Source organism: Erpetoichthys calabaricus, chromosome 10 (assembly GCF_900747795.2).
Source record: "Erpetoichthys calabaricus chromosome 10, fErpCal1.3, whole genome shotgun sequence".
Lineage (NCBI taxonomy): Eukaryota > Metazoa > Chordata > Cladistia > Polypteriformes > Polypteridae > Erpetoichthys > Erpetoichthys calabaricus.
Window position 1 is genome coordinate 146,681,757 of NC_041403.2, and position 26,788 is coordinate 146,708,544.

The 26,788-nt window shown below is 39.1% G+C and overlaps 1 protein-coding gene across 1 annotated transcript; it reads left to right on the top strand.

The window, feature by feature from the left end:
• Positions 1-1,055: 1,055 nt before the first annotated feature.
• On the top strand, positions 1,056-5,847 carry LOC127529332 (odorant receptor 131-2-like). Its single transcript, XM_051932468.1, has 3 exons — positions 1,056-1,092; positions 2,213-2,360; positions 4,836-5,847. The coding sequence occupies exons 1-3, from the start codon at positions 1,056-1,058 to the stop codon at positions 5,845-5,847; spliced, it is 1,197 nt and encodes a 398-aa protein (XP_051788428.1).
• Positions 5,848-26,788: the final 20,941 nt, after the last annotated feature.

A 26,788-nucleotide genomic window follows, 5' to 3' on the forward strand; every position in this document is an offset into this window, starting at 1 on the left:
AAACAGCACTTATTTAAGTGTTGCACCGTACATTTAAAGCGTACAGAAGAAGAAGCTAAGAATCTTTAAGTATAAAAGAAGTTAAGAACCTATAAGTACAGAAATGACTTAAGTTTCTCAAGAAAAGCTAAGTTTAGGGAAGACACATTTTTCCTTTTTTTTGCCTTTTATTCTACATGTGTAACTACTTTTTTCTTTATTCTTGTGTGGATTATTTGCTTTTAACTTTCACTAAATATTTTTAAAACAAACTTTTGGACTGAGAGATTTCTTTCGTTACGCGTTTTACCCGTGTTTGATCTTGCCTTATACTTTGGCGGCTACAGTTAGTATTTTTTAAAATAAATTCGTATATCAAATTTCAAATTTGACAATTTGTGTATGCATTTATTTCTGAACATTAAACATAATATTACCTAGTTTGCCTTATACTTATTGTTTGTGCAGTTTTTTTTTTATTAAGTAAGGATTTAAATATATTACGTTTAGCTGCAAAACTACAATGTGTATAATCTTTAAACAAACAAATACCAAAATATGCCTGAATTCTATTATTTTGCATCTAACATACAAAGCGTTATGAGCCCTAGTGAATTTTTCAGTTCCATTTTTATATACTACTAACTGAAGAGCCATCAGGATGACACATAGATGCAATATTAAGCATCCAGCTTTCATTCGACTGTCATACATTCATGTATTCGATAAAAAAAAATTTCCCTTTAGATTAAATAGAGTAATCTGTATAAGGTTAACACATATCGTTACTGGCCATGAAAGTGATTTCAAACAGTCTAGCATTTATTTAGGAAGGGTAACAATATAAAATTATGAAAAACAAACTCTGAAATGAAATTATACACATTTGTTTTATAGATGACATCACACCTTTTCCAGTGCAGCTCCCTGATGGGTTCTTAAATGCCACAGACTAACTTTAAGATTTTAGGTGCCTCACTGGCAGTTCTCCAACATAGAGACACACATACGCCAGGAAACAAACCAAAAGGGCAGTCAGGGAGAAATGGAGAAAGGGAGAAATAATCACAGCTAAGATGGTCAAAGCAGACGAAGAGCCTTTCTGGGGCCATGGTGAGAAGCTGCCAAGCTAATTTAGACAAAATAAAATGTATCATATGTAACCTGTGTTGAGCAGGAATGGCTGTAATTGGGCCTTGCTTTGTTTTATCTCTGACTGAAATTAACCCTTTAATGGGGTTGATCAATCTAGCGGCAATTACTTTTTCACACAGTGGCAGTTGGTGTTTGATAACTTTGTTCATGAGATTAAAAAAAAATTAATAATAAAAAGGCTGTTATTTCGTTAATCAGGTGCCCTTTATTTTATATTCATTTAGTGTTAGAAAGTAAATGTAAACATTACTGGGTTCAGACTCTGTGTGCTTAAGAGTTGACAACCAATATGAGTTTACCAAGAAGTACAATACATAATGATATGCACTGCACAGAGTAGTAATGTTTTGGATTTCACAAACAGAAGAGAGGCTTCTCTGTCTGATTTTTTGTGTTTTATGTACCAAGAAGGAATGGGAAAGAAAGTATTAAAAGGGCAAAGATTGCAGCTAAACTCACCATACCTGGAAAGCATTTGTATAGCACTGGCTCTGCCAAAATGCAGCAACCTTGCAGTACTTTGGAAATGTGAAACTGTTCAGGAAAGACATCACAGAGTTGTCTAAGTTGTTATCCACTGTGGTTACTAGTTGTGTAATTTGACATCTTCATGCAGTCTGCAGTTGTGATTCCCTGTGACTAGAAGTCATGTAATGTGCCACTGGCTTCACTGGTTCATAGTGCTGTAGCCCATAGGTTTGAAGTGTGCCGCTGTGATCTCTAAGGTTTACCCCATAGTATGTGATTTTACTCAAACCTAAAGACATGAATCGGCACAGCTGAAAGTATCTAAACTGTACAAACCATCTGACGGAGAACCTGACAGGGAGATGGGAAGAGACAAAGTGGAAAACAGCTCAGAGAGGCTATTAAAAAGTGCTGATGTGCTCCCTATTTGGTGATAATCAACATGTCTGCTATTTAGAGTGTTCCTATAAATGAATCTCATGTTTGGAAAATGCATGTTCTTATTTTGGAACCTAAGAAAAGTGTAAAGCTCGGGCAACTGCATTGAACATTAGAGCTCACCTACGGATGATGGAAGACTTCCATACCTTGTCATTTGCTCTCATTCCAGATTCACACCAGGAGGAGCTTCTAAGTTCTAGTTCTGGGGGAAGCACATATGTCAATTCAACAGTTAGAAAGGCACCTCCTGGGGTCATCCTGTTTAAGCTTCTTCAAGCAGTCCTGAACCTTTGGTTACCTGTTCATGGTGAAGAGGAGTAGGAAGCCATGCATTAGTTGCCAGCTCTCCTCGCTTAAGGGGATTCCTGACCTACACTGTGTCATCCATCATTGTCCTCTGTCTACATCTGTATTAGAGGAGTGCTTCATGTATGGGCATTATACTTTTTTTGGAGGTGTGGAAGGTGAAATCACATTATTTAAATGCTTTAAAAACAGTTAACTAGAAATTGTATTAATATGTTATGAGATATTTGAGCTAATGGGCTGGCGCCCTGCCTGGGGTTTGTTTCCTGCCTTGCGCCCTGTGTTGGCTGGTATTTGCTCCAGCAGACCCCTGTGACCCTGTAGTTAGGATTAAGCTGGTTGGATTATGGATGGATGGATGGATTGATATTTGAGCTATAAATGTATTCATCTTGTCTATGAAGGGTAAAATTAATTGCTTGTGTACATATTACAAATTATCAGCAAAGCATATTAAATCTTTGTGTTTCATTGTTACAGGAATATTTGAACCTCAGATAGTTCCTATATTCATCCTTTGTGAGATAGGATCTTTTAGAGATGTATCTTTCTGTAATTGGTTGGTACATTGGCCAAAAGAATAAGATTTCTGAGTTCTGTACTGTATAAATGACGTGCATCCTTCTGCTAATCTGATTATCCAGGGTGGGCCACCAACCTAATTCTCAGACTTTAGAGTCCTTTTTATATTGTGCTGTGGTCTCTGATGGAATTAATAATAATAATAATAATAATAATAATTAATTACATGTCTATAGTGCTTTTCTAACCTACTCAAAGTGCTTTTACATACTGTATACAGCAGGGAATCACTTCCACCACTACCAATGAGTAGCATCAATCTGAATTATGTGACAGTAGCCATTCTTGTACAAGTTCAGTCACTGCACATTAGCTATTAGGTGATGAAGGGGTGAGAGAGATAGTCAATAAGGGACAGGGGATGATTAGGGGGCCACAGTGAACAAGGCAAGGTGGGCAATTAAGCCAGGACATTGGTAAACACCCTACTCTTTTCGAAAGGTGCTCAGGGTCTTTAGTGACTACAGAGAGTCAGGATCTTGTTTTTTTTGTCTCATATCTTCATTTCTTCAGTGTTAAGGGCATAATGCCTTTGTCATTTGTTTGCAGCATACATGTATATGTGTTTGATACAGTATGTATGTTTATAGACACAGTATATTTTTAGAACTATATAAACATGTCTTCTACATATAACCATGCACAGTTTATGATATACTCCAATGTATTATAGTGTGTCAGGTAATCCCATGTGGTAGGGCACTCCCAAATGTGTGTTAACCTTTTGGAGAGCCTCACAACAGATCTTCCATTTAATATCCCTTGATCATTCATTAAAATAAAAAACACCCAAGTGGTGTAAGTAAACCACGTAAACAGTTTTTAAATGCCAAGTCCCAGTGTGTAAATTAAAAAAAAAAAAAACATTTGGGAGTTCTTATTCTCATTCCTCTTTTATTAGTAATAACAAACTTCTGCCAATCCCGTCTTCCCAACAGACTTGTGCTGCCATGACATTACATTGAATTGAAGAAATAAACAACGGACAAATTGCATATAAAGTGTTTCCCCAGCTCTCTTTGTGCAGAACCCACCAGGTAGGATACTTTCTATTTTCTGCACATTGAAATCAAAATGAAAATTTTTAGAGATATTTAAAACATATTAGAACAAGGTCATACTAAATATATTTGTGTTCATGTTTGTGAGTATTAAAATTACATTGATATGCAAGTCTTAACATATAAAATGTACTCTATACAATTATGAGAAAGTATATGTTGGAAAAATTATTGATTTGCAAGTAAAGTACATTTTGTATTAATGTTCTAGATAAATGAGTGTTTTTAAAACGGCGTATTAAAATTATTTGAAAGCTTAGACTCAATAATATTCCAGGCTGTAGTCTTGAATCTTATTTATATAACTTCTAGTAGACTAATTCATTAGATTTCTAAAGGTCCCCTACCTTCAATTTCATTTACACATAAAGAAATTTATTTAGACATGACATAACATTTAAGAACCCATTCAGTTAATTCATTTTAATTATTTGGCCAGATACATATATTTGTAAGTTTACTTCAGAAATCTACTTTAAATATCACACTTCAAACTCAAATGATTTAGTGTAATACAAAATAATTCTGATTCTGATCCTTTTAATGAATTTTATATAAAAAAGATTGTAAGCAGACTGTCGATATTGTTGAAATTATAAATGTTAAATGAATTATTGCCACTAAATCTTTCATTCGTGTGTGTATATGTCAGTGTACTCCTTGATGAACTGGCATCCAATCCACACATAGGGCTGGTTTGGCTCCCCATGACTCTAGAGATATAAGCACTCTTGCATACGGGTGGACGGATATTTCATTTCAAATGTACACGTTGATATATTGAACCTTAAAATAGAGTATTCATACTCACACAACTGTAATGTTTTTTGTATATTTTTGCAGCAGAGTCACAATCTTCACTATGAACTCTACTGAAAATGCACTCCTGGCAACATTCAGTAAAGAAGAATTTCCTTCAGCAGTACTTTTCTCACTGAAAACTAAATCCATTGTGAAGATCTCCATTGTAACATTTTTGTATATTGTAATTATGCACACCAATGGCTTGCTGATTTTTACATTTCTCAAACAGCCTCTGTTCCATGACAGCTCTCGTTATGTCCTGTACATCCACATGGTGTTCAATGATGTGTTTGAGCTGAGTGTTGCCGTTATCATGCATATTTATTTACAGGTAATGCCCTACACACCTGTGCCAGTGTGCTACTTTCTCCTGATCCTGTCTGTTTCTAGTAGCTATAACACACCCTTGAATTTGGGGCTCATGGCCCTTGAGCGCTATGTTGCAATCTGCCGACCGTTCCAGCATGCAGAAATCTGCACCATTCCCAGAACTTCATGTGCTCTTGCTGTGTTGTGGGTGATAAGCCTCCTTCCTGCAACATCAGACCTCATCAGTGTCTTCTTTGTTGAGCCACTGAGCTTCTTCAACACCAGAGTAATCTGTAATGGAGACAGCTTTACTAGGGCACCATTTCTGCTCATTAAGAGGCACTGCACGAACATCATCTTTTTCTCACTTGTTTGGTTTACTATCTTTTTCACATATGCTGGGATTTTTACTGCTGCCCGTTCAGCCAGCATTGCTGATAAATCATCTGCCAAAAAGGCGTATAACACTGTGCTTCTTCATGCGGTTCAATTAATATTAGGTATGCTTATATTTCTTGGTCCATTAACAGAGATATTCTATGCTGAATTGCCAATCGAAAGCAAGATGGATGTTCAGTACACCAGGCTTGTCTTCATAAACATTTTTCCACGAGTTCTAAGTCCACTAATTTATGGACTAAGAGATGAAAACTTCCGAAAGCACATTAAAGGACATTTGAAGTGCTTCTGCAAGATGGTCCATTCAGATAAGGACATGAAAAAAGAATCTGTAGCTTTTTAGGAAATAATTGTATTAATACGTAAAAGCAAACATTCAAATAATAGAAATGCAACCTTCTGAGAATCGTATGGACTGTTACACTTGGATGTTAGTCATGTTGGTCCTTGTGGGTGTCAGAAATCTATAAGACGTCTTCATTGTGATCCTAATCTTCTATGAAGACACATTTAGGTGGTCAGCTGCATGAAAACTGAAGACACATGACGGTAAATGTTCTTCAAAAAGATACATCACATTTTATTTTCCTTTTCTCCTCTCTTGTCACTTGTATTTTAGTTTACATTTTCTGATTTTATTTTTTTATTTAATGTCAATTTGCATTTTCACAATATTTTCTGAAGAGTATATCCAGTACATTGTAATTAATGCTTATGTGGTGATGATGGTAAATTTTTTTTCCTGTTAGACTATCAATGCATTTTAACATAATTATTACTGTTTGTAATATGCTTAATTATATTGAACAGCTGTTAAAAGCTAAGACAATTAGATAAAGTTAAACAAAGGACATGCATGAGCCACACTCTGGTCTCAAGAGCAACTGTCTGGACTCTTAACTACTAATTCATCTCGAAAAGGTCACAAGCTGGTGCCCTAGACTTATGAGAAAGTTAAAATGCATGCTGACTGATTCTGAATAGCTGCCAAAGGAGTGGCCGTACAAAAAACACAAACAAGTTGAAGCGGGGAGTTAACGGACGCAGGCTAAAGTGGAGGCAGAATTTGAGGGAGAGCTGCAGAGGGTCAGAAACCCAAGACAGGGGGTGACTGACAACTGCAAGCAAGATGTAACTGCTTTACTGCAAGGCTGGTCACCTGAGAAACAGAGGTAAGACTACAGTCATCTCTCACGATGGACTGATACTGCTAACCTTTAAGGGCTGCTGGAACTCGGGTCGTATAATGTCATTTGTTATTTGCAGTGGCTTGCAAAGGTTTGGGCACCCTTGCTTAGAATGTCTGTTATTGTGAACAGTTGAGTGAGCAGAAGATAAACTGATCACGAAAAGGCATAAAGTTAAAGATGACACTTTTTTTTCAGCATCTAATGCAAAAATATTGTATTGTTTCTGTTTTGTACAATTGTACAGTGAAAAAAGAAAGTGAGTACCATGCAATGGTTTGGGCACCCCAAGATATTTGAGTTCTCAGATAATGTTAACCAAAGTCTCAGATCTTAATTAATTTTTCAGGGCTATGGCTTTTTCACAGTCATCGTTAGGAAACCTCAGGTAATGCAAATTGCACAGCTGTATAAACTCTTTGACTCCTCAAACCTTGTGCCAACAATTAGCAGCCATGATCTCCTCTAAGCTGCTGCCTAGCACTCTGAAAAAAATAAAATAATTGTTGCTCACAAAGTAGGAGAAGGCTACAAGAAAATAGCAAAGCCTTTTCAGGTAGTTGTTTCCTCAGTTCTTAATGTTATTAAGAAATTTATTAACAGGAACGGTGGAGGTCAAATTGAGGTCTGGAAGACCAAGAAAACATTTTGAAAGAACTGGTCATTGGATTGCTAGAAAATCAAATCAAAAACCTTGTTTGACTACAAAAGACCTTCGGGAAGATTTAGCAGACTCTGGAGTGGTGGTGCCCTGTTCTACTGTGCAGCGACACTTGTACAAATATGATCTTCATGGTACAGTCAACAGAAGAAAACCTGTTTTGAATCCTAGCCACAAAATTCAGCACACGAAGTTTGCAAATGAACATCTAAACAAGCCTGGTGCATTTTGGAAACATGTCATGTGGACAAAATAGAACTTTTTTGGCCACAATGTGCAAAGACATGATTGGAGGAAAAAGGGTGTTAAACAACATGTCTCCAACTATTAAGCATGGGGGTAGATCGATCACGCTTTGGGCTTGTGTTGCAGCTAGTGACAGGGGATCATGTCGTTGGTAGAAGGAAGAATGGATTCAAATACATACCAGCAAATTCTGGAGGCAATCTATTAAAAAGTTGAAGTTAAAAAGAGGATGGGTTCTAGAAGAAGATAATGATTCAAAACACACCTGAAAATCTACAATGGAATACATCAAAAGGCACAAGCTGATGGTTTATCCATGACCCTTATAGTCCCCCAACATAAACATCATTGAAAATCTGTGGATAAACCTCAAAAGAGAACTACATGCAAGACAGTCCAAGAATCTTGCAGAATTAGAAGCTTTTTGCAAGGACAAATTGGCAAAAATACCCCAAGTAAGAACTGAAAGAGTCTTAGCTGGCTACCAAAACCATTTACAAGCTGTGATACTTAGGGGGTGTTACTAAGTACTGACCATGTTGGGTGCCCAAATTTTTGCTTCAGGCCCTTTTCATTTTTTTGATATTTTTTTGCCTGTGAATGATGGAAAAATATGTAATCCTGCTTAAAATATTAAAGAAAGGTGTCACCTTTAACTTGATGCCTTTTGGTGATCTTCTGCTCACGCAACTATTCAGAGTAACAGATATTTACTTTTGCATGCCACTGTATTTGCTTCTGGCATGATAAATGAAATGGTAATAGGTAAATAAATTAGGAACATCTGTTCTGCTGTTTTGCTTATTGCTCTAGCCATCAGGTGAGAAGGACTTGTGTGGAGAAGCCCCCTATGAGATGTAGAGTCTCTTGATCACACTTGATTGGGTGCAAGCTTGTAGTACACCCAGAAGTAGGGTGTGCTACAGCTGTAGGGTCAAGTGATACTCGGCTGCAGAAAAGGAATCTATTAGTAGGAAGATGTGGATCATAGTGGCAGCCTTAGGACCAACTGATGTCAAGCCATCAGGCTTGAAAGGGCTGCTGATGGGTGCGAGGTGTTGGAGTTGACACTGCAGCCTGGATTTCAGAGAAACAGGGCATGGCAACTGTTATGTACAATAACCAGTAAATGGCATAGGGACGAGGCATCCATAAAAAGAACCTTATTGCACAGAAAAGAGGATTATGTTTTAGTGGTGAGGGCACCTTACACCTTCCACGACAAAACATAATACATGCAAACTAATGTATCATTTTTTTAAAAAAATTTCCCAAGTTCCTTTTGTTTACATTAACCACTAAATGCCCCTGTTTTAATAAAACTGTTGCAAATCAAATGATAATATTAACCTTGTGTTACCTTCATTTTACTATGAATCTGAATGTGTATCTGTGTTTTCTCCCCGGCGAGCTCATATCACGTGCAGAGACCTGGATAAGTAGATGGATGGGTTAAGTCTCCATATTCAGCATTTCAAATAAAGGAACTTCTGTACTTCTTTATGAGCCTCATTTTTGTACTCAACAACTTTGTTTTTCCGGTGTATTCGCTAAAGCTGAATGCAGTCGTCATGATCCTGAAATAGTACTTACTGGCTTTAGAGATTGTATGGAAGGATAATAAGAGGAGTTGGCATCATATACCATACCATACTATTTTCTAAGTTCAGTTAATCCTGAGTGGGGTCACAGGTGGCTGGAGACTTATCGCAGCAAGCATGGGGCACAAGGCAGGAACAACCCTTGGACAGGATACCAGTCCATTGCAGGGTGAACACACACACACATACACCCCTGTAAAGAAAGAGACAAAACTGCACATAAAGGTTTGGGGTTTTTCCGGCCCCGTATACTGTACAGAATGCAATAACAATTATACAGTCCAGAGTACGTTTGATTGCCACTACTGAACAACAAGATGGCGTGATGGGGGAACATTTATAGGGCGGACCGGAAATAAGCAGATGAATGTTGGGTAATGAGTTGTGGTGCATTCTGGGATCCTGACGTCATCAGAGGGGAGGATGATGCGGAAGTGGAGGAACGGGAGTCGGCTCAGGGTGTCGGTGTTTCCTTCTTTCTGGGAAAATAGAGAGAGAAAGGTTAGTTGCCTGTCCGTCCCGTATGGCTTTCGGTTTTCGTGCTAATTCCTGGGTCGTTCTGCGACTCCCCATGCGCGCGTGCGTGACACCCCATAAGTACACACCACACACACACTAGGGCCAATTCAGTATCACCAATCCACCTAATATACATGTCTATGAACTGTGGGAGGAAACCTTCGCAGATACAGGGAGAACATATAAACTCCATGCAGAGCAAGAATAACATTTCCTTTAAAATTATTTTACTGCTTTTAGAAGTTACATTACAATGAATAGACTCCAGTTTGTCAGGCATACAATCCTATATGTCACTAAAATCAAATTCAGCCTTTTTTGTCCTTCCCATGTAAAGACAGCAATAAATCCAAGTTATCATTCAGAAATATTGAGGCACTCTAAAGGTTAACAGACATTTAGCATCTTATCCTACAGATAAGTAACATGAAGTGGCATTCCAGCAATGTAATGGAAGATGCCACAAGTCAAGTTTATTTTTATTAATTTTATTTCAACAAAGTAACATAGTATACAATCAAGCAGATAAAATTTGCAGATCGTATACAAAAAAATACTTCTAATAAAATAAATCTAGAAAGAACACCTGAGAAATAAAAAACGCAAAAAAACAAAACCTAAGAAAACAGAACTCAAGTTTATTGTCACGTGTACATAGTACAATGAAACTATGACTTGAATGTCTCCTAAGAACAGTCGACAAAATACAAAATATAATAAATAAATAAAACATATATGTTGTATGCAACACAAATACTGTATATACACCCACTCAGCAAATTCTTATGATCACTATACTAATACTGGGTAGGGCATCCTTTTTGTTTTTTGTGGCATGGATTCCACACGATATTCCCTTGAGATTCTGGTCCTTGTTGACTTGATTGCATCACACAATTTCTGCAGATTTGTCAGATGCACATTCATGCTGTGAATCTCCTGTTCCACCACATCTCAAAGGTGTTCTATTGGATTCAGTTCCAGTGACTGGGAAGGCCACTGAAGAACACTGAACTGATTGTTAGGTTCATTAAACCAGTTTGAAACATCCATTGTGAAATGGTATGCTCTTATGCCGGAAGTAGCCATTAGAAAAAGGGTAAATTCTGGCCATGAATGGATGCACATGGTCAGTCACAATAAATAAATAGGCTGTGCCTTTCAAGCAATGATTGACTGCCATTAATAGGCCCACATTGCGCCAAGACAAAATTCCCAACACCATTACCCCACTACCACCAGCCCTGACTGTTGACGCCATGGATTCATGCTGTTGGTGGCAAATTCCAACCGTACCATCTGTGTGCTTCAGCAGAAATCAATATTCATTAGATCAGGACATGTTGTTCCAGTCTTCAGCTGTCCAGTTTTGGTGAGTCTGTGCCCTATTTTTGGTTGACAGGAGTGATCTTCTGCTGCTGTACCTCACCACCCTCAAAGTTTGAGTCGTTGCGCATACTGAGATGCTCACCACAACTGTACAGGGTGGTTATCTGAGCTACTATAGCTTTTCTGTTAACTCAAACCAGTCTGGCTATTCTCCTCTGACCTTTCATGTCAATAAGGTGTGTCTGTCCACAGAATTACTGCTCACTGGATGTTTTATATTTTTTAAGCTATTCTGAGTAAACTCTAGAGACTGTTGTGTGTGAGAATCGCAGAAGATCAGCAGTTACAGAAATACTCAGATCGGCGGATCTGGCACCAACAATCATGCCACGGTTGAAATCTGAGATCACATTTTTTTACCCATTCTGATGTTTGATGTGAACTTTGACTGGAGCTCCTGATTTGAATCTGCATGACATTATGGAGTGCTGCTGCCACATGATTGGGTGATTAGATAAATGCATGAATAAGCAGGTGTACATGTGTTCCTAATAATTTATGCTGATGTTCCGGTACTGCTGCAGATCAGGCATGCAGGAATGTATTTTAAAACAATGATATGGTAACACAGATACAAGCTCTAAAAAGTAATCATACTGGCTACATGTCAGTATAAGAGAAAACTAGAAGTGGAATTTAGTAGCCATAACAATTTGCGCAAACCTTGGTAGAGGTTAGGGATGCTTACAGACTATAAAATAAAACCTAATCCAAAATCATCTTCATTTCACTTCCAGTCCAATTTAATTCTTTCTATACCCATTTTGATCATGAACACCAACAGCTCATCATTCAGTTACGTGCAACATCACATGATTTATCCTTTGATGGTTCTAAAATGAAGTAAGGGGAATGTTTTTGTGAGTTAATGTCCACAAGGAGTCCAGTCCAGATGGAATTTAAGGCATGTTTTAAAACCAGTTAGCGGACATCTTAAGGCCAACAATTATCAGCACGCCTAAAAAGACAAAAACGGACGGTTTGAGTGACTTCAACTGGAGGCACTCACTCCAGTCATGATGCTTTGAGAAACTGATGCTGGAATATGTTAAGAATATTTATTAGTGCCTCTAGTTTGTGTATTGTCACAGCAGGACTACAGATGATGTCATATCCCCTTCACTTCAGTCTATCTGACACATCTGGATTATAAAAATTGCTACACTTTAGCATATGACATTATACCAGCTGTCTACCCCAAAGTCCTTGATTTAGGACTCAACACTACCTTCTGAAATCTTAGTTCTTAACCAGTAGGCCTCAAGATGTGCACCTTGGCACCATCACGCTAAAAACCTATAATAGTTCAATTTTATTAGGACAAGGTCTGAGTGCACGACATTCCCAAAACATATAACCCAGAGAGGCAGATGCCTGACAAAAGCATTCACAATTAGATTTTTACTGCATTTACATTCTGGGTTTCTCAAGTTGAGAGAAACACACACCATCTGCAATTCTAAGATTAATTATACCAGACTTCACACAAATTGATAAGTAATGTATTTTATCGATAGCTGACTTCGATTAATCATTTAAAAGTCTGAAAGGTACAGTGTAGCTACCAAACCAGAACAGATTTTCCAGAGGTTCTTTTGAGAGAAATAAGAAAAATGTAGAAATACTACCTTTATCTGTATCAATTTAAGACTGTAAGGCAGATATAAATGGAGGGATAGGAAAGTCTCAAATGTGCATGTGGTATAAGAAATGCATTGATGAAGGCTTATGTTTGAAGCACAGGTGTCGAAAGGATAGAAGCATATTGTCAGAATAAAAATATATTAAGGCTCAAATAACAATCACCTGCCACTTTCTAAAAGCTTTGCAGCTTAAGGGTGGTGCGAATATGCAGTGTGATTGTCTTATAAGGTTGCAACTGGTTTTAAAATCTGAAAACAATATTCCAAGTGGGTACTAAACCAAAGGATTTCTGCTTAGTGGAAAATAATTTACAGTCCTGTCATTATAAACTTGTGACTGTATATATAGGGAATTAAACAGAAAATATCTATATATATAATTCACTAAGCCGGGAGACAAGTAGCCACCCATGGAAAGCACGCCGGAAGGGGCGTGGATTCACTAAACCGCCGACAAGTAAGATGCCAATGGCGCACGCAGGAAGGAGCCACGCCCACCAACTCTTAGACCATTGGATACGACGAAAAAAATGACAGAGCCACGACCACCAATTCGGACGTGACGCCTCGGAAAACATGCCGTCATTTCTGTTTGTCTGTGCCACAGTCCACTTGCAGCTCTGAGCCACGTTGACTTTTCATTAGTCAACCTCAGTGGAACCTTGGTTCACACAGAGGCAGCGCCAGAGAGAGACAGAGGCACACACAGGCAGCGCCAGAGAGAGACAGAGGCACACACAGGCCGCCCGAGGATGAGAGCCGCGCACACACACAGAGGCAACGCCAGAGAGAGACAGAGGCACACACAGGCAGCGCAAGAGAGAGCTGTGCAATCCTTTAAAACTGAAGTTAAAACACAATGAAGGAAGCACTCTTTAAAAACCAATAAGCCCTGTGCCTCTTTGTCATTAGCGTCTCACCTGCTTCAGGCCCTGCAACAGTCAAGACGCTCTCTCTGAAGCTGACCTTCTCTGTGCCTGACTCCACTACTGTCAGTCGCCTGATTAAAAATGGCCTTTTGAAGGGGAGCTATGGACCCACTATACCACAGGAACACATTGCCTTCGAGCCTGCTCTCGCTCACTCTAACGTACCGGCTTTCTCTCTCTCCTCACTCGCTCACACACTGCACAGGGGAGAAATGCCCGAAGCACGAGTCTACCCGGAAACCATTTCAGCCACACTTCCATGCCCCTCGCTACGCTGTGAGTGCAATGATTATTTATTTAAAAATGGGCTTTTGAAGGGGAGCTGTGGACCAGCTATACCACAGGATCACCTGTGACATTGCCTTCACATTGTTTTCCTTTTATTTATGATCCAACCACTTTGCCCGCCCCCACTCCTCACCTGAGTCGGTTTTGTCTGTGTTCAGCAGTGTTTCCCAAACTCGGTCCTGGTGAACCCCTGTGGATGCAGGGTTTTGTTCCAACCAGATTCCTAATCATTAATGCCGGTGAAACTCATCCGGGATAAGTCGGTTTTTCAAACGCAGCCGTGTAGCAGATTAGTCCAGCAGCATGTAATAATCCGAGGTGAATGCGTGCCCTCGCGCTGAGTGAAAAGCCAACACTGTATATATTGAGTCTACAAAACATGATCAGCAAGTCTTTGATAGGCTGCAACAAAATGATGAAAGAACGGGCGCATTTTTTTCACACAAGCTGAGTGGGTGGGTGTTAGTTAGTTAATTAGCAACTCGAAGGATTTCAAGATATAATATGCACAAGAGGTAACACTGCAAAAGCGGCCCAAACCAGAAAAGACGGCTGGCAAAAAGTGGCTGACAAATTAAACGCGTGTGCATTGTACTTACTGAAAGCAGCGTTACGGATTTTGCAAATGTTCATTTTTTTCCCTCTGCTTAAAAAAACATTGAAAAAGCGGCACGGATTGGTTTGCAGTGTGTAAAACAGTTTGTTTGTTGCGGATAATTTGCTATCCACACAGGGAGGAACCGAACCCACAATCTTCCACTGTCTCCTTACTGCAAAGCAGCCATACTACTACAGCGCCACAAGGCAGTTAAAGAATGCACCGGGCCACATGTTCATTTTTTCCCCTGTGCTTAAAAGACATTAAAAAAAAGTTTCTCAACTGTGACTCCGGAACAACTCAGTACACAAAAAGCGGCCAGAACCGCAAACAACAATAAAAACTCACAGGTAGTGATGGGCCGCTCGATACTCAGGTTTCGACACTGTGTCGAGCTTTTGAAGCACTGCAGATTTTAATACTTGATCGAATAATAACATCTGTGATTTAAGGATTTCACATTTTCTTTCTCAAATGTGCTTACCCGTTATCATGGCAAAGTACAGGGATAAACCTTTATTTTCTGTCTACTCCGTTTTAATTAAGACAGACCAAAGAAAACATTTAAGGCTATTAAATGTGATCTCAAGAAAAGATGAGGGTTAATTATAATACTAATAACAGGAGCGATCATAATGATACAGTGCAAAAGTAAATACTAATTGAAAGAGCCGGGAATGCATGACGTGAGGCGTCTTATTTTGTTTAACTCTTGCTATCGTATAGTGCATTCTGCCTGTCGGCGTTAGTTATATTTATATTTTTTAGACATCACACACTAGAAGCTGCTGACGAACCCTTCTCTTCATTGTCAGTCTGTAGCTAGGAAAAAATAAAAGCAATACGACTTTTAACAGACGTCATTGAAGTGTATCATAAATTTCTGTAACGTTAATGAAAATGGCCAGGAGGTGTCACGAGAGAGGTTAGTGTCAAATGCTTCAAAGCTTCGATACGATTTCCGACACAATTGCTTCAAACGTGTTGATGCTTCGTGAGGCTTCACTCCGCCCATCACTACTCACAGGTTACTGAACGAGAAATCAGCAGACTAGCATGACGGATGGGGCGTAATGGGCGTCCTTCCCCTCTCCTCCGGATTTTTCAAATGTTAATTTTTTCCCTGTGCTTAAAAATCATTAAAAAAGCGGCCTGATTATGCGGCGTATGGTACGCCGCGGGTTGGCTAGTTAGCTATAAACTACTAATTTATACAACATTAGCTATAAAAAACTTTAAGAAGACATTACCTATTACTTACCATACCTGTTAGATTTAATTTAGTTTAGTGCGTAATGGAGGGATCTTGATGTATTCTGCTTTTCTTCCACATACATTACACGTGTGATTGGTTAACTGGTGACTCCAAACTGTCCCCTTGAGCATTTGGGGGTGGGTGTGTTAGTGAGTGGGCACTGCGATGGACTCCATCCATTGTACCTGATTCTACCTCCATTCTATCCGATGCTGCAAGTTTGAAATTGTTAGTACAAATAGTTCTTACTATAATGTTCATCCATCCATCCATTATCCAACCCGCTATATCCTAACTACAGGGTCAATCCCAGCCAACACAGGGCGCAAGGCAGGAAACAAACCTCAGGCAGGGCTCCAGCCCACCGCAGGGCACAAACACACATGCACACCCACACACCAAGCACACACTAGGGGACAATTTAAGCTCTCTGATGCACCTAACCTGCATGTCTTTGGACTGTGGGAGGAAACCGGTTACTATAATGTCTTCTTTTTAATTTCAGTTAATAGTAAAAATAACACAAGTTCTAATTACTCTGACAAAACACAATTTATTTTGAACAATACACACAGAATGTTAACAAAAGCTAGATAAACAGAAAAAAAAAGAAATCCAACCGATTAATGCCATTCTATGTCTTACTTCCCTCCGAATGCAAATCTGACCTTTGAATCAAGCTTTCAGTTGATTCTCTTGCTCGTTGCATGGAGTATTACATGAAATTATTTTTGGCTATCTTGAATGTGCTTTTGTTTTGAGAGTATTCTTTGAAAGGTTATATTTTTTTAGCCGTGCACAGAATTAATAGAACTTTTAATCAGATGTCATTTGGAGTGTTCTCTGCATTCACAATAAACCAACAGAATAAGGCACAGGTCATACAGTACACATAGTCATAATGTTCAAAGGCTGAAAATAATTCTAAAAATCTTTTTTTTTTGGCTTACCTTCAAACCTTGACATCTACAGGTGCTGGTCATAAAATAAGAATATCATGACAAAGTTAATTTATTTCAGTAATTCCATTCAAAAAGTGAAACTTGTATATTAGATTCACTCATTACACACAGACTGATGTATTTCAAATGTTTCTTTCTTTTAATGTTGATGATTATAACTGACAACTAATGAAAGTCCCAAATTCAGTATCTCGGAAAATTAGAATATTGTGAAAAGGTTCAATATTGAAGACACCTGGTGCCACACTCTAATCAGCTAATTAACTCAAAACACCTGCAAATACATCAGTCTGTGTGTAATGAATGAATGTAATACAAAAGTTTCACTTTTTGAATGGAATTACTGAAATAAATCAACTTTGTCATGATATTCTAATTTTATGACCAGCACCTGAATGTGGTAACAGCCAGAAATATTTTTCAAACTGCATGGGCTCCTCATCCAATCTTCTGTTTTTTAATTTTATATTGGCTATATGTATTTATTTTCAAGAAAGCATCACACTGGTAATAAAAATATAATTTTTCAAAAATATTAATTTATGTGCATTCCTTAAATAAGACTGACTGAAATGTGTGCTTTTACTCCTGTGTGTATCAGAATGTTTGTATAACTCTTTGCTTTAAATATCTCCAAATGTTTTGCTCCAGTTTATTGTTTTTTTTTTTATCTTGTAATCTTTCAGGTGAGTTTTGTCAAAATCTAGCAAACAGCAAAAATGAAAAAAAAAATGCTGTCATTGCATTGAACAAGATATATACTTGACAATTCAGGAAAAAAAAGAATCTCAAACAGAGTAGTCGCAAAAGACTGTGTCCAAAACAAGACTGCTGGGGATCTGAAGAGGTTGGGTTTTTATAGAAGAAGGGGAGGAAGAGGCGAGTCTACTGCCTAGCCAGAAGTGATGTCAGAGCCTGGGTGTAGTTGTAGTCTGGAAGTGGAGTCTATGGAGGAACCAGATGTAGAATTAGAGTGGCTTCCCTTTTGAGGATCTGCTGGGGAAGGAGAAAAAGCATCAGTGCACCCAGTCAGCACTTATCCCAGCATACAAAATTCACTTAAGCTCATTGACTGCCTCCTACACACACGTGTGTGACTATATATATATATATATATATATATATATATATATATATATATATATATATATATATATTTAGATGCCACATTGGCTAGATGGGCACCCTGGCCTGAAGAGGGGATGGTTCCTTACCCGGACAGGAGGACCAAAAGGGGTGGACGGACACCTCACTAGGAAAGAAAGCTGTCGCTGGAAGCTATTTATTCCCCAAACTGATAGATGGCAGCAGCCCCAGATGTTGGTGCCTCCTAGAAAACCAGCAAAACATGCCGGGGGATGTTCGGCAGTGCAGACCTGCTGGAGTTACTGGGGACCATGAGAGGGTGTTGCAGGGAGACAGGCTCCCTGTTACGATGGACTTCCGCGTGACCCAGAAGTGCTTCCATTGGGCAATCGCCCTGGCACCGGAAGTACTCCCAGGTCTGTAATGAAAAGGACTGCAGTCCGTTATCCAGGCGAGTTGGAGCTGGGAGATAGTGGAATAATACTTGAGTGGAGGAGGGTAGTGTGATAGGAAGAAAGTATTGTGGGGAGAAAACCTGTGTTTTGTGCTTGTGGTGACATATGTAAGTGGATTTGATTAATAAATCAACCTTTATGTGAACCCAGGACTGTGCTTGTGTTCTTGTGTTGGGGTTTGGGCTGTTGATGCCCATGCTTCCATCACAATATACTGTATATATAGTGTACATAGTGACATGTGCGCATCAGTGGATTGTCCTCCGGTCTCAAATGAGGTACATAGTACCACTCTAAGACAAGAGTTGGCAGTGGCACTAATCATTGTCCTCTACCATTACCTCCACAGTGCCGAGAGGGCGCCCAGTGAGGGAAGCTGATTACGGCCCTTCTGGTCTCCCACAAATAAATCATGAAGCTGTCGGCGTCATTCTCTGTTCAGAGCACACTGCAGGATTGAGCACCTATCCCGTGACCTTCACAGAAGGAATGAATCCGATGAGCTCTAACTGGCTTCTTACTTTGTTTATTTGCTATGACCCACTGAGATTAATGAAGACACACCAACCTCAAGAAGCATACAGTTAAGTTCTGAGATCATTTTCTGTGGGTGGCGCAGTGGTAGCGCTGCTGCCTCGCAGTTAGGAGACCCAGGTTCGCTTCCTGGGTCCTCCCTGCGTGGAGTTTGCATGTTCCCCCCGTGTCTGCGTGGGTTTCCTCCCACAGTCCAAAGACATGCAGGTTAGGTGCATTGGCGATTCTAAATTGGCCTTGGTGTGTGTGTGTGTGTGTCCTGCGGTGGGTTGGTGCCCTGCCCGGGATTGGTTCCTGCCTTGCACCCTGTGTTGGCTGGGATTGGCTCCAGCAGACCCCCGTGACCCTGTGTTCGGATTCAGCGGGTTAGAAAATGGATAGATAGATCATTTTCTGTGTCTGAGATGGTGATCTACACTATGTAACTTTTGTCTTTCTGTGTAGCACAAAAGTCATACATTAGGAGTGTTGGTACTCCTACTTCAGGTCACTTGCCAACTGTGTTAGACCCTGAGAGAAAGTGACCAAATCAGAAGTAGCCAAATGACCTAAGCAAGTGACACAATATTATTTTTTGCTCATCCATTTCTGTCAGCATACTAATATGGTCTTTCAGTTTGTGCGCTTCTTTTTGCTAGCTCTAAGTTAACTGGACACTGTTACTGTTGACATATCAAACTATATTTTTATCTCAGCAGGTAAAGTTAGACTGAAATGTGCACACAATGCTGACTGACATTTAGATTCTGCTTCCTTCTTCGTCTCTTTTAGTTGCCAAATGCAGCTGTTTAAAAATGCATGTTGTCATTTGTGAACAATTTGTGAGGTCAATGAGCCATGCTTTTGGAATAACTGTAATGATGATCAATACGGTTTGAATGCGTCTATCTTTTAATAGGATAAGAGCTTGCTAATGACCTTCTTAAATTTCTCACCTGCCAGGAAACTTCAAAAGATTTTGCAGCAAAGAGTTCAATCAAACTGATGTACATATTATATGTCCAGCCACAGAACTGGATGTTCTACTGAGCAACCATGTCTCATGAAGAAATAGTCACACAAAACTGAAAGCAAAAGCAAACATTATCAGTTATACTGTACTTTCATTTTCCAGAAAAAAACACTGACAACATCCTTTTTTATTTTTATTGAATATAGTTATCGAAATGCTATATCAGTATTCCATTAATATCTTTAAAAAATATGCGAACACAAAAAGCAAATGATAGTTTTTACCACTGGTGGAGCAAGTTTTTTGCTGTTTTTATTTTTGTGTTCCTAAGAATTACTTATGATATTGCTTCAGATTGGTCTCACCAGTACAAGGAAACCCGTACACACGATATACCATATTTCTCATCTTGATATCTAGTTATGAATGTTTTTGAGGCTTTCTGGGGTTCCCCATATTTTTGACCCTTTAGACTCAAAGAGTCCTTATTTTTTGGCCATTTGTGAATTTAAATATTTTGTGCAGTAGATTATACCCTTATTATACTGAATCAGGATGAGACAGTAATTTTTTTTAATGTAGAGGACCAGGAAATGTGCATTATCATAAGGCAACCTAAGATCAGCACTGAAAGTCAATCCTACTTTTAAAAAAAAATTGAAATGTAATCAAAAAATCAGTAGTCCGAATAAAGAGTTAGAGATCAAAAAACCAGGAAATCAAAGAGAACAAAAGGTTTTAAAAGTCTGAGCGTATGTACTATCCATTAAAACTCAGATACTTCAGAGATGTTTGGAGTGGCCTTTAAGCAATCGCTCCAATGACATAACAGACAGTGGAAATCCATGGAATTGTGGGAGAATGCCAAACACACTGAAACAGTGGTGCCATTGGAAACCAGACACCATTGTGGTATAGTGGGAAAATCTTTAACCTTCTCAATTTAATAGAGAAAATAGTGATCATTGAGTTCTCAAACCCTTGTCACGAATGTGCGAGTAGGAGGACGTTGTAAGGACCAAGTGAAGGTAATTCCACGCCAGGCCATGGGGTGGCGGGGTGTGCTAAACCTTCTTCTGTTGTCTCTGCAGACCAGATGTGGGAAAACCTGTCTGATTCATCCCTGAAGACATCACTTCCGGTTCTGGCACCCAAGATGATGTCACTTCCGGTTATGATGTCAGAAGAAGGTCACTTCTGGTTCCCCCAGATCACTTCCAGTCTTGGCATATAAAGCTGCCATCTTTACAGCCTCAACTCAGTTCACTTTTGGACTCCATCAAAGACACTTCTGTCTACTTTTTCAAAACCCATTGCAGCCAGGGACAATACACAGATGGCTGCCTCAAACCTTTTTGAGTGCGTCGAGTCTAATCATTTCACAGTGTCATAGTCCTAGGCGCTGGAAACGGAAGTGATGTCTTCAGGGATGAATCAGACAGGTTTTCCCACATCTGGTCTGCAGAGACAACAGAAGAAGGTTTAGCCACCCCCTGGCCTGGCATGGAATTACCTTCACTTGGTCCATCCAACATCCTCCTACTCGCACATGCGTGACACCCTGTAATCTATCCATAGACTACTGTATATAAATCCAACAAGGAAATTCCACAAAACCCTAACAAAGGTACAGATTATAACACTTTTGATAAAGTGTAAACCAGTAGGTGTCTTCAGGAAAAATGGTCAGGAGGACTTGAAGTTCTGCATGGTGTTCATCTCATTGTGGGATATGAGGGGTGTCCCATATTACTAATTACAAATAACTCAGACACAGATGCATAAAATAAAAATCCATTAATTTCCATTTAATCGCTTTCTTTTTTTTTCAATCTCCTGCACCCTTCATGTAGCCCATAATTCCAATTCTTTTTAAAGAATCCTTACCCACATTCCAACTCAAACACATCATCCCTTCCAACATTCCAAAAAACAAAGAAATCTCAGTGGAACAAAGATGAGAATTATACATAACTTTCAAATAAAGGTGAACCTCAAATGGTCAAATGAAATAAACACGAGAAGAAAGTTCCATTAACTTTCATCCAATTGTTTTCACTCTTGTCATGAACTAATTAACGTACAACAAAATCCTTAAGGTATTCCGGAGGTCTTACTGTCACTTTCCTTGGATATCTTGGTGCACATAGGGCCTCAGCATCTGATCCTACTTGCTGCAAGAGATCTTCAGAAGTATTGCATCTCCATAGGTTCACACTGAGGAGGTGTGATAGTATATTGATCAGGAAAATCTAGAAAGTCTACCTGGGCTATTGCTGGGGAAAGCAGTTTGAAATGTGATATTTTGCAGTCACTACACGTTGCCCATGATTTGCTGTGTTCATTTTATATTTCACTGCAGTTACTCTGTTAGGGTCTGGGTGAAACGGGGATTGAAATTCGTCAGCAGGACACATTCATCTTATTAATACATAGCCACCCACAACAAGGGTTGGAAAGGATTTGCAGAAATGTTTACCATGATATTCTTTCATTTTCTGTTTACTCTTTGTATCTTCTAATCCATATTTACTCTTTGTGCCTCTAACCCTTATGTCTTCATGTGAAGTTGTGGATTAGAGACTTGATAACCTTGTACAGACTGATCTTCCAAAGCTGTAGTAGGAGGTTTACCAGTAGCTTGAAGTGCTGTTGACTTAACAATATTGTTTATCAGGTGTACAAGGTCAAAAAAAATTGCTGTATAGAGTTTGGTAATACAGACATGCAGAGTGATGTTTTATGCTATTTTGAAGGTGTTGACCTTGAATGTAATAATATTTTTGATATTTGATTCTTTACCAATGGCCTTAGCCCTTTAGGAGCCACTTCTAGAAAGTTAAGACATGACAAATTTCAAATATAAGCATATATTTGAAAATCATTTTAGACTATTTCAAGGTCAGTGATTATGAATATGATGTAATTTTTGATTTTTGTTTTTATTCTTTATCAGGAATGTAGCCCCATATAGACCTCTATCAAAGAGTGGAAAATTACAATATTTTATTACAGTCAAAAATATTTAGACTTTAAACATTTAATTTGAGGCACACATTTTAGTATTTCAAATATGTGATGTAACTATTTTTGTTTATTAAGTACTTCTACCTGATAAATTAAGCATTACCTTTCTTATAAACACCTCAAAATAGGACTGCTTCCTCTAAATGAGACTTTGTCATTTTGCATCACCTGGCTGATAATCTTCAGTAGTTCCATGGATCCAAGACAATCACAATATGATGCAATCTTGAGAATGTTGTCATGTGATGTGGTGGGGGTGGTGTTTCCGTTTCACTTTGTTGTGTCTGAGTTTGCTTTGTCTTTTCTGACTGTTAGCTCTTTAGGTGCTAGTTTACTTCAAGCATGCTCTTATGTTTGATCACATAAAGTAAGGTAAGGAGAGATTCACTAATAATCACTATTAATTGATTTCTTATTAGCACTTTTTCAGTCTATTTATAGGGCTTGTTAGGGCTTTTATTAATACACAATGTTTTCTTCGCCTCCCTGACTTCTTTTAATTGGTGACTTAGAGGTACTTTTTGTTCATATTAAGGGTCTATTTTTATTGTTATCTGACAGCTAGTTATGTGAAAAACAGTTTAATGGACAAAGCTTCAAACTTCTTTATGTGCACTTTACATTTTTTGCAATGCTTTAAAATAAAATATCATTTACTCATACAAAACAAAACTATCACTTGCTGTTACTGCAATTACTATAAAAGTGTCATGATTTTATTGTTTGAAATTTATTTCACCGTTGTTTTATTGTTCCCACCATGGTTTATGAATGACGCCATTTTGTGCTGTTTTTCTGAAGTCATCTCATATGACCTATAAAACATGTCTGTTAGAATTGGCATTCTTTAATTTTTCATGAGCTTTCAGTAAGTGTTTAAGATAAAGCTTACATCCTTTCTCGAGTGTCTCAACCCAAAGAATTCAATTTTGACGTTGTTTTTTTGATAGCTTTCCTTTAGACGTCTTTTTGTTACTATTTTCCCAAAACACCATTTTGTTAGGAACTGGATACATTGTCATTTTAGAGCAATAGCATTGTTTTTTATAGTAAGTATTTAAGTGTGATTCATTCTGAAACATCTGAGGAATATTCTATTGAGGGCACTTTTGGAATAGAGAGTTAGCTGAATAAGTCCTGCTTGAATAAGCCTCATTTTGCAATTGAGGATCAACTGGTTCCAAGAATGCTAAGTGTTTCTGGCTAATTCAAAATACATTTACGCAATCCACAATTCTGGGTGCACTCGTGATATTTAAGCAATCCCATGAACTGATTGTCGACAACATTCATCATAGTTCAAAAGTACAGAGGAGAGTGGAATATCTGCAGATTGAGTACCTGTGACTTTAAATCTTAGGCTGATGGGATGCATGGTGTATTATGGGACAGATTTGAAAAGTTTAGCATTTAAATTAATTATTGTAAAATAGAAGAAAACGTAACAAAGAGAATTATAGTCTTTTCACCAGTTTATCAAGAAATAGCACTTATAATAGAACAAAGGAAATAAGTCTGCTCAAAAGAATTGAGAGATGCTGTGTGGCAATCCAGAGCAGACCAATGCAACCATAATAGGATTCAGAATTTGTGCATTGCATAATTAAATCTTAAATGTATTATTCAAAGTAAGAAAAGCTTACCTTTACAGGATTGTCTCGAGGCACATATCTGGGGAAGGTTACAGAAAAATTTCTGCTGCTTTGAAGGTCCCAATGAGCACAGTGGCCTCCATCATCCATAAGTGAAAGAAGTTCAAAACCACCAGGACTCTTCCTAGAACTGGCCAGCCATCTAAACTGAGCGATCAGGGGAGAAGGGCCTTAGTCAGTGAGGTGACCAAGAACCCGATGGTCACTCTGTTAGAGCTCCAGAGGTCCTCTGTGTAGAGAGGAGAACCTTCCAGAAGGACAACCATCCCTGCAGCAATCCACCAATCAGGCCTGTATGGTAGAGTGGCCAGACGGAAACCACTCCTTAGTAAAAGGCACATGGCAGCCCGCCTGGAGTTTGCCAAAAGGCACCTGAAGGACTCTCAGACCATGAGAAAGAAAATTCTCTGGTCTGATGAAACAAAGATTGAACTCTTTGGTGTGAATGCCAGGCGTCACGTTTGGAGGAAACCTGGCACCATCCCTACAGTGAAGCATGGTGGTGGCAGCATCATGCTGTGGGGATGTTTTTCAGCGGCAGGAACTGGGAGACTAGTCAGGATAAAGGGAAAGATGACTGCTTCAATGTACAGAGACATCCTGGATGAAAACCTGCTCCAGAGCGCTCTTGACCTCAGACTGGGGCGACGGTTCATCTTTCAGCAGGACAACGACCCTAAGCACACAGCCAAGATATCAACGGAGTGGCTTCAGGACAACTCTGTGAATGTCCTTGAGTGGCCCAGCCAGACCCCAGACTTGAATCCGATTGAACATTTCTGGAGAGATCTTAAAATGGCTGTGCACCGACGCTTCCCATCCAACCTGATGGAGCTTGAGAGGTGCTGCAAAGAGGAATGGGCGAAACTGGCCAAGGATAGGTGTGCCAAGCTTGTGGCATCATATTCAAAAAGACTTGAGGCTGTAATTGCTGCCAAAGGTGCATTGACAAAGTATTGAGCAAAGGCTGTGAATACTTATGTACATGGGATTTCTCAGTTTTTTTATTTTTAATAAATTTGCAAAAACCTCAAGTAAACTTTTTTCATGTTTTCATTATGGGGTGTTGTGTGCAGAATTCTGAGGAAAAAAATGAATTTAATCCATTTTGGAATAAGGCTGTAACATAACAAAATGTGAAAAAAGTGATGTGCTGTGAATACTTTCTGGATGCACTGTAACTCCAGTTCTTAAATCCTTTCACTGGCTCCCGATTAAGTTGAGGGCAGATTTCAAAATCCTCCTTTTAACATATAAAACATTAAATGGCTGGCTGGTCCGGCTTACTTGTCTGAACTTATCGTGACTTACAAACCAGAGCACACATTAAGATCTCAAGATGCCGGTCTGCTTATGATTCCAAGGATTAATAAAATAACAATGGGAGGTTGAGCTTTTATTTACAGGGCCACTAAACTGTGGAATGGTCTGCCTGCTACTATAAGAGATGCCTCTTTGGTCCCAGCTGTTAAATCCCGGCTGAAGACTCACGACTTCAGTTTAGCATATCCTGACTAGAGCTGCTGATTAACTGTACAGACTGCATCTCTGTTGTTAGTCATCAGCACTAAAACATAAGTAATATGATAGTTCTAATTTGTTACTAACCCTCACCTATTCTTTTTCTCTTCTCGGTACTGAAATGTGGCACTTGGTGCCACGGCCCACCTGTCAAGTCATTTTGCCTGCCTAAGGTAAAGTCATCACTGATGGAGGATCGCAGGAATCATGGGGTAGAGGGGTCCTTTCATCGGATTGGCTGGCCCAGCGCTGACTCAGCTGTGGAATGGCCAAATAGGAGAGGCAGCTTGATGGCTGAGGTCTCCAGGACTCTACACAAATCCAAATCATATTATGTAATATCATCTACTGTTGAAGTCTGCTCCATACTTGTAAAATTTTTATTTTTATACTGTATTGAGGATTTGTTCTGTTATGTGTGTTGTGTTGTGTTGACCCCCTTCTTTTTGACACCCACTATACGCCCAACCTACCTGGAAAGGGGTCTCTTTTTGAACTGCCTTTCCCAAGGTTTCTTCCATTTTTTTTCCCTACAATGGCTTTTTTGGGAGTTTTTCCTTGTCTTCTTAGAGAGTCAAGGCTGGGGGGCTGTCAAAGCCCATTGCGGCACTTTTTGTGTCATTTTGGGCTATACAAAAATAAATTGTATTTTATTGTATTGTATTATGGGTGGCACAGTGGTAGTGCTGCTGCCTCACAGTTAGGAGACCTGGGTTCGCTTCCCGGGTCCTCCCTGTGTCAAGTTTGCATGTGCTCCCTGTGTCTGCGTGGGTTTCCTC

What these genes read in the sequence shown, in the direction of transcription:
- LOC127529332 (XM_051932468.1), top strand. Translation starts at nt 1,056, where the DNA reads ATGGTCAAAGCAGACGAAGAGCCTTTCTGGGGCCATG. An exon ending in AGAGCCTTTCTGGGGCCATG is followed by an intron (nt 1,093 to 2,212) that starts GTGAGAAGCTGC and finishes CTCTCATTCCAG; the next exon opens with ATTCACACCAGGAGGAGCTT. An exon ending in CCTGTTCATGGTGAAGAGGA is followed by an intron (nt 2,361 to 4,835) that starts GTAGGAAGCCAT and finishes ATATTTTTGCAG; the next exon opens with CAGAGTCACAATCTTCACTA.